The following is an 8,661-nucleotide window of genomic DNA, read 5'->3' on the forward strand; positions in this document are numbered from 1 at the left end:
CCCTCACTCACAGAATCCACATGCTTCTCTTAATATACTACTTCCAAGTTTTACATTAAAAAAAAAAAAAAAAAAAAGGTGTATTCAAGTACCTATTCCTCCGAGGTCACAAACTGGATCCTAAATAAAAGTAAGTCACAACTTATTATTTAGTCTAATCATACTTTTAAGATCATGTGGGATGGGTCCCATTTTATTTCAAGCAACCCAGTAATTTTTAATATAACTGAACGGTGCAACAGTACATCTACATCACATAACCTGCAAAACAGGGTCTGCTTTGAGGCCTTTATTATAAAAAACAAGAAACTGCAACAATCAGTTTCTAGTAGTAACTGCAAACTTAAATAGGCAGATGCTGTCACTTCACACATGCATTAAAGGGAAACATTTCCTCAAGCAAATAGTGTTTTGTGGCATTTATCCTTCCATGAATGCACATGTTAATATCCCTCAACCCCATTCAGTGGTGGGGTTGACTTTCCATCCCCCTGGTGGAGGGGGCAACAGTGAGGGAGGAAGATCAGGAACGGAAAGGAGCTGCTGAGGTATGTCACTTTCTGCCGGGCTCCCTTCTTCATCCTCCTCATCTTTGAGAACTCTGTGGAGATGGAAAGAATGAAGAGTTGAATTTTAGATGAACAGGAAGAAGCACTGTCCATGCTAACTGCACCCGAGGGAAGCATAATCATGAGTCACACCCTTTGCTACTGAGGGAAATTCTTTTCTTCTCTCGTCTTGTGAGCCACTCTTCTATGCTTCGCTTGGGTGAAGATCTGCCATTAGGGTTGTCTCTGTGCTGTCTTTCATCTGGAACAAAAGATACATCATTCTTCACAGTGTGCAGCTATTGAACAATCACTGATAACTAACTGAAGAGGACAGTAATCTTATGCAGTGTCTTGTGTCAAATAAGTGTGCACCAATAGTCACATCGTATATCATACTGTTATCAAGATGTTTCAAGATATGACATTTTGTCCATACTGTGCAGCCCTAGTAGACAGCACAGCTCTATGGCTACAGCTTACCTTCAATCTGCCTTTTTAGGCTTGCCAAGTCTTCTTCGGACATGTGGGAAAACCTGCAGTTGGGGCCAAAACCGCAAACTCCTAACACGGGAGCACCAAAGAAAAAGTATCAGTACATACAGCCATTCGATATCATTTCTTACTCATGGCGGTGTGTAGAGGGATCGATGTGCTACCTGTTTGGAGAAATTTCCTGCAGGGTTTCTTGGCTAGCTCATCATCCAGAATGGCTGCAAAGTCTGCAACATGATGAGCAAAATGTCAGCACACCACAGACTTCACTCATGCCCCTTTATGTAAGCCTCAACCCTCAAGTATGTAGATGAATGTGTGTGCCGTTTTGGAATATAAACATATTTAAATTTCCAGTCTTGATGCCCCGTGGCAGCCTGATCTGCTCTTTGATATTATGAAAATATTTCAGGTCACTGAGGCCTTTAAGTATTAATCCAGAATATGTGACCAGACCAGTAAAGTCTCAACAGTATTAAAGACAGTTTGGGAATGGGATATGTCAGAATCAGAGGAAAATGTCAAGAGATATAAAAGTTAGACTTATTCAGTTTAAAATTCTTAATCGGTTTTATTGGACACAATCTAAATTACACAGACGAGGGCCTTAAAAACTCATCAGATTGCTAGAGATGTCAGAGCTCAGTGGGCACACTGATTCGTGCTGTGTGTGCAGTGCCCCAAAATGCACAACTTTTGGGAAAGGAGGGCATCAAGAATATATGATGTATTCACATATCAGAACAAATTTGGATTTTGGATGTTGAAGGACCTTGGCTACGTTATGTGATATAGGATGCCCTAGTTGGAAACTTGATCCTATTAATAGTATTAATATTTTTACCCAATTACTGTCACCTACTCTGCTTGTGGCCCCTTATAAAATGCCAATGAAGATAGATAACCTACTTTATTATTTATTTATGTTTCCCCTTATTTTTGGAATGGTATTGCTAATAGTGTTGTACTATATAGAGGACAATGTTTTTTGTTAGTTTGTTTTTTGTATGTGTTTATGTCAATAAATTTTATGTCATAAAAAATAATAATGAAAAAAAACAAAAACAACAACAACAAAAAAAACAATCCAGTTTGTATCTCATAACAGGCCAATGACTGGCTTAGTATTTTCAACTGGAAACAGTTCACCCTGGCATATTGTATCAGAATAAGAATCAGAAATTTACTTTACTGATCACTGACAAGAAATTGGGTCAGTTGCTCAATTCTCAAGAGAAAAATTACATTATAAAAAATAGAAAAAAAGAAATGTAAAAATATATATGCCTCACAAATTTAAAAAAAAAATGCACATTATGTATGAAGTTGTATCAAAGGTATATACATTATGTGCATTAAGTCTAAATATGTGCATTAATCCTACAAAATATTGCATCAATAAATACAGCAATACGTCATTGTGTGTCACTTGACCTTCATGTGAATACAGCTGTGAGGTGTCAGAGGCAGCTGCAGGCCTTACCTCTGAAGTGATCAAACCAGGCCTTCTTGGCTCTGTGATGCTGCACGCCGTTCAGGTGTTTCTTCCTGTTGTGCATGTTGTCCTGAAAGGAGCGGTCACAGTAGTCACAGTAGTAGCGCTTCCCCATGGCTCGAACCACGCAGCCAGGTGTCAGCTTCCAAATGTCTGAAACACAGAGCAGCAACATGGCCACGGTCAAGGATTTTTTCTGTCAACACAGAGCAAATTAAACAAATGTAAATTGTTACTTCCACCGTGAGCACTGCCACAGTATGCATGGCTCGACATGTAGACAAGCTGTCAAATGCATGGATGCTTTCCACAAACACACAGCAGATGGTTGTCCTGTGGTCTCAGGCTGCAGATGCAATGATACATGTGTCTCACCACAAGTCCCCAGGCCAAGTTCCTGAGCCACAGCAAGGCCAAAGCATGAGCCTCTGCATGAGAGCTGACATCAACAACTCCCAGCTCTAGTCTCCACAACACACAGGCCTCATGGTTCAGCATGCACTATCATACACCCTGCCCTGGCTGTTCATATCACTTGAATGTTTTATACAGCTAAAACACAAATCTGCCCAAGACCCTGAAAATACATCATCGTGTTCATTTTATGTTTGCCCACTTGTCCCCATTGAATTTGTAAAGTCATTACGTATGAAGTCAAAATTGATTTAATCATGCTAATCATACTAAAACAAATCTGCAACCTATTGTTTCCCTACTAGCATGTGTGTTTTGAGAATGGGGATACAACCAGAAACGCGTGGACGTAAAAACACGTATAGCGTCACGTTAAACCTTGTTACAATCCACGTTTGTAAACCCGCCAGTTGACGTCCTAACCTTCAATAAACGGTGTGTGTTGAGAAGAGGTTCAAACGTACCTTACTGCCGGGGAGCTAGTGCCGTCCTCCGTGCTACTTGTTTGAAATACCACTCAACACACAGCAGAGCCCACTTCCTGAAGCTGACACACACTTCCTGTCTCCAGAGTGGGCGTGCGCCTTTTTGTTGCATAGCCACGTCCGTCCAGCAGGGGGCGCCAACAGACAGCGGATATACAGAGCAGAGGCCCTCATGTAGGAGACATGGAGCCAGACGTGGCAAAGCAGTGTATTTATAGATCCGTGTGATGTGTAATCCTTTTATTCAAATACAACATAAAAACCATACAGTGCCTAATATTATAACTGACAAAAGATTTAAGAAAAAAGATTAGTTGGTGTGGTTTTCAGAACAATCCGTTCTCTAAAGAGATTTACTGTTGCTTCAAATAGCTCTGTTGTTACATGAGATGGCAAGGCGAGGGAAAATAATAACCATAGCAGAGGTTTTAGAATGAAAAAATTCAATTAAATTAAATTGCAGAAGTGGGTCTACATTGAATTACAAATAACTCAACACTATTTAACCCGTTTAACTCTTAAGTAACCCATAAGAGATTCAGAATCAGAGTTTAAATGCCCTTTTCTATAGTCATTGATGAAAAATTGAAATTAAAGCCAGCCATATTAGTGGATCTCATTAATTTACAGGCAATAAACAAGTGACAAGTCTGCACTACTCTTGAAAGCACTGAAGTTAAAGATTTTAAAGATTATTTTGGGGGATTTATGCTTTATTAATTAGTCAGTCACAGTGGAGAGAGACAGGAATGTTTTCAAAAGTAAAATGCAGCCTCAAGTGAACAAATCTCAAAAAAAAAAAAAAAAAAAAGTGACTTTCACCCAGTAAGGATCCAGTGGTCACATTAAAAATTCAATGTTATTCTTTTACAAGTTCCTAACAGTTGCCACAGGTGTCATATATCAGCATCAAAGAGAACTCAAAGACAAATTCTCATCTTTCTCTTTATTGATGCAGCTGACTGATTACATTGAGGTAACGCAGTGCAAACATCTTGCACTTCTTAAAATGAGGCTGTGATCTTCCGGTCAGTTGCCTGCCTCCTCCTCCTTTCTTATCCTGCATTGACAAAAAAGACACATGTTTTAGTTTTTCAGTTTTTATAAAGCAGTGTATTGTTTTCCTCATCTCCCCTGGCCTCACGCTCCACATCATCTTGCTGCTCAGAGATGGCGAGCAAAGTGTGATCCCAGTCTCATCCATGTTAGTGGGGTTTGCAATTCAAATTCCCATCTTCTTCACCACAAATATCATACTGAACATCCAAAACTCCACTTTAGAGAGCATCTACCTTCAGCTGCAGAACTGATTTGGCTCCTCTCCTGCCATTTGTCATGATGGTCAGGCCGGGCTCATAGCGACGGAGGCTGACCTGAAGAGTCCCTGGCTGGAATCCAGACGGTGGAGGAAACAGTGTCGTCCTCCTCGCCCTCCGCCCTTTCCTGCCAAGACATGGAGACAGAGTATGATATGTGGCTGCCTTCACAAATATTCCTTTCATGTGCAGAGAAGAAATGCATCAAAATATATCATATTGAAACATACTGCCTTGAATTACAAGTAGGGATGGGCAACCTGGACAAAATTTCAACTAACTGGACAAAATATGGACAAATATCATGATATCTTTGACCAAATTCTTCAATATCAATATTGTGACGATTTGTCACTTCATGAGCAGCAGTCATTTAGCACAACCCCAAACCTGCAGCACTGGTATAACAAAGAAATAAAGTATGCTCTTGCTGTATGATACAAATAGTCCAGTCAGATGAGCTGCCACGCTGGGTTGAAACAATGGGTGTGTGTTCATGCTGTGTGAGTTACCTGCTCTGTTGAGTGGTATTGACCATGCTGCACACAGCCAATGTCAAACATATACTTCCCTGGGCCACACGGCTGGAAAACAAGGAGCTCAATGACACTGGCGGATTTCACATGGAACAACACGGATGCGTCTTACATAATCAATGACTGTACTTTGAAATGAACAGCTTCCCCAATGTGGTGATGGAAGGATCACATTTACAGGCACTGCATGGATACTGCAGGCATTTGAGAAAGCAGACGCTTGTAAGGCATTGAAAGATCTCAATTATCGATTTAGTTAAAAAGTATAACTTACTTTATTCTTGACAAAGCTACCCTTGTATCTGAAGTTAGAGTGGATAAACTCTCCAGCTAACTCCATGTTGCCATTCACCCATGATCCTTTGTACTTTGAGCCAGTTTCATGGTAGTGGTATGTGCCCTGTCCATTCCTGGAAATGGCAGAGCAAAAAGGAGGTCTTAGGATTTGACCTTATATGAAGTCAGTATTCCTAATGTTCCCAATTTTGGCACTTACAGCCTATCTGTGGGATTATAAAAAGTAAAACCATAGTTTGATTTTTTTTTTTTTTTTTTTTACAGCTTTGCAGAGCTTAGACACAAGACATATGTAACTAACATCTCCTAAATCCAGGAAAAGATCCCAGGCCAGGTCAGCCATGTGTCATTTTGAAGCACACTGATATCTCATGCATTTTGAACACATAAATAGAGGATGTACCTTAAGTTGCGTTCCCAATCTCCATCATATGTGTCTCCATTGGGGTAAGTGTAGATCCCATGACCCTGCTTCAGGTCTTCCACCCAAGACCCTAACAGACAGAGAGAATCAAACAGGAGAATACATAAGAGTGTGTACTCTTAAGCTCTTGAACCAGGACCAAAAAGGTGAGTGTGGTCTCCTCTGTCACACAGGGTAAGCACAGAGGTGCTCCGCCATGCAAGTTGCTGGTTGTACTGAGCCACGACTCCTCAGTAATCACCTAAATTTTTCAGTTTGCTCCCCCCCTGAAAACATTTCTCGATCAAGAACCCCTGCAAGAGAGCAATATTTTTGCAGCTGTGAAGATACACTTTGTCTGACACTGCACGCTCACTCACACACACACACACACACACACACACCTAGGGAATGCAGACTTTGCCAACAAGGTTCATTTTTTTAAAGCTGCTTTTGTGATCCACCACCATACCTTCATATTTAGACCCATCTGGGTAGTAGAATATGCCTTGTCCATGTTTCATATTCTGGTGATAGTCTCCCACATATCTGGCCCCATTCTTGAAATAATATGTCCCCTGTTAGACAAAACAAAACCCAAGAAATAAATACATCAGACAAGCCGTACTTCCTGTACTAACATTGTGACAAAAATGAATTAAAGCTACAATGTGAATAGCTTTAGAAGAGTGTAAATTGTCAATATTCCTCATAAGCATGGCTTAGTATATATTTAGTTTGCCTAAACGTCTTCACCATATGTGAGGGATAACATAATAAAACCATCACTACTAATACACAGAAACCAATACTGAGGGAAAGTACTTTGGTAGAAACAGCAACATAACCAATATGTTAATAAGTATATATTATGCTTCTAAATTTGCCTCTTTAAAACAGTTATTACAACAAGTCATGTTTTGGACATGTCTTATGCCTGTTTAGAGTCAGATGCATTTTGGACCCAGACATTATCAGCTACTGACTTAAAATTTTAAATAATAATAGTTATTTATTTAATTGTATTTATTTACTTTTTTTTGTAAATATGACAAACAATTAAAAGCAGAGATGTTAGAGATATGGCTGATGAGTTGGGCCCACACGCACGTCTCATCTGGCCCCAAAGATGTTTTTGAGGGGGAAAAAAAACAAGAAAACATATTATTAAATCTTTTTTTTTATTGAAATATTTGCCTCAAGTCCTTATCAACCATATTTAATAAGCAAAATAAGAGGTTTCTATCATTAATTGATAAATTCACGATTAATAATAAATTATTACAAATTAAGTCAAATCGGTTGGAGGTAAAGTTAAGCCCAGCAGGCTAGTTGCTGCTTTGTATTAGTTTAGCAAACACGCTGTCAAAAGCAAAAGGTTGACATTATGTGTTGTTTTCCTGAGCCAACATCCAGTTTCTCATTGACTGATTGGCTACAAATGGATTAATTTAAAATATGACTCCATTTGACTCAAGTCATATTGATGACACTGACACTGTACAGCTCTTCCTTAAAAAACTCCTCAGTTATTATCTTTTACATCTACAAAGCCATTTTATTGCATCTTCTGCTGTTGGTCTTGAACAGTATGTGATTTTCTCTGGTTTTGACCTTGACTTGGTCTGGACCCAGTGTTCAGACTCTGTGGGGCTAGACCTGACTGGACTGGACTGAAGGAGGTCTTGACCCCGGTCCTGTCTAACATACCTGTCCGGACCTTTTGCCGTTCTCGTACTGTCCCTGGTAAATGTCTCCATTAGGTAGCACTGCTCTCCCGGCTCCATGTCTCTCCCCTGCTTCATTTCTGTCTCCTTCATATTCCTGACACAGCCAGATGAGCATTACAATTAAAACAACACACACACACACACACACACACACACACACACACACACACACACACACACACACACACACACACACACACACACACACACACACACACACACACACACACACACACACACACACACACACAGCAGAGTGACTTGCTACCAACGAGTCGGCTAACTCTTTAGCTGACACTAGCAAACCGCGGTCTGGTAAACCCCAGTAAACATCATGTGTTGTCTCACCCCGAGGTTAGTGCGCTCGTTGTCGAGCTCCTCAGATCCCACATCGGACATGTCTGCTGTGCTGCTGGTTGTTATAACTTTGTTCAGTGGACAGCTATAGCTTGAAGTTGACGCTCTAAAACGGTAGAGATGCTCTGGTGAGTATGTAGGAAAACATTTACGGTTGCTATGACGACGATGAAAAGGATCGCGCACGAAGCGACAACCACATGAGTTTTTAATTCAAATCTTTACCCTACAAAATAAAGCTCTTGTTTATGCTCCCATTTACTGGAAAATAAATGCTTAAAAAAAAAAAAGAGGTAAAAAAAACAAAAAAAACAAAAACGAACAGACAAACACTTCCCACACTGAAATGAGATTCGCTGTTGATTCAGATAGGTCTGTTGTTACATATGATGGCAAATGGGAATAACTGAAAGATTTTGAATGATTTTCTCATTTTTCCTTTGTTTTTAATTAAATTGTATTGGTTCCACATTAAATGACTAATAACTCAACAGTATTAATCCAGTATTGATCCAGTATTATTATGATGGCACACGAAGTGACACCCACGTGACCCATGTTCATATTGGTGATCGTTAGAGATAG

At 39.9% G+C, this 8,661-nt stretch overlaps 2 protein-coding genes across 2 annotated transcripts; both read right to left on the reverse strand.

Moving 5' to 3' along the window:
- Nucleotides 1-274: 274 nt before the first annotated feature.
- LOC115379868 (zinc finger matrin-type protein 5-like) lies at nucleotides 275-3,506 on the reverse strand. Its single transcript, XM_030080806.1, has 6 exons — nucleotides 3,417-3,506; nucleotides 2,527-2,691; nucleotides 1,208-1,270; nucleotides 1,032-1,112; nucleotides 702-810; nucleotides 275-601 (listed from the first exon to the last, which is right to left on the reverse strand). The coding sequence occupies exons 2-6, from the start codon at nucleotides 2,651-2,653 to the stop codon at nucleotides 454-456; spliced, it is 528 nt and encodes a 175-aa protein (XP_029936666.1). The 5' UTR covers nucleotides 2,654-2,691; nucleotides 3,417-3,506; the 3' UTR covers nucleotides 275-453.
- Nucleotides 3,507-4,391: 885 nt separating this feature from the next.
- LOC115380077 (radial spoke head 1 homolog) lies at nucleotides 4,392-8,218 on the reverse strand. Its single transcript, XM_030081129.1, has 8 exons — nucleotides 8,068-8,218; nucleotides 7,700-7,813; nucleotides 6,462-6,567; nucleotides 5,990-6,080; nucleotides 5,564-5,699; nucleotides 5,266-5,337; nucleotides 4,730-4,880; nucleotides 4,392-4,497 (listed from the first exon to the last, which is right to left on the reverse strand). Exons 1-7 carry the CDS (start codon nucleotides 8,116-8,118, stop codon nucleotides 4,791-4,793), a joined length of 660 nt encoding a protein of 219 aa, XP_029936989.1. The 5' UTR covers nucleotides 8,119-8,218; the 3' UTR covers nucleotides 4,392-4,497; nucleotides 4,730-4,790.
- Between the last annotated feature and the right edge of the window lie 443 nt (nucleotides 8,219-8,661).

The sequence above is a fragment of the Myripristis murdjan genome, chromosome 21, assembly GCF_902150065.1.
Source record: "Myripristis murdjan chromosome 21, fMyrMur1.1, whole genome shotgun sequence".
NCBI lineage: Eukaryota > Metazoa > Chordata > Actinopteri > Holocentriformes > Holocentridae > Myripristis > Myripristis murdjan.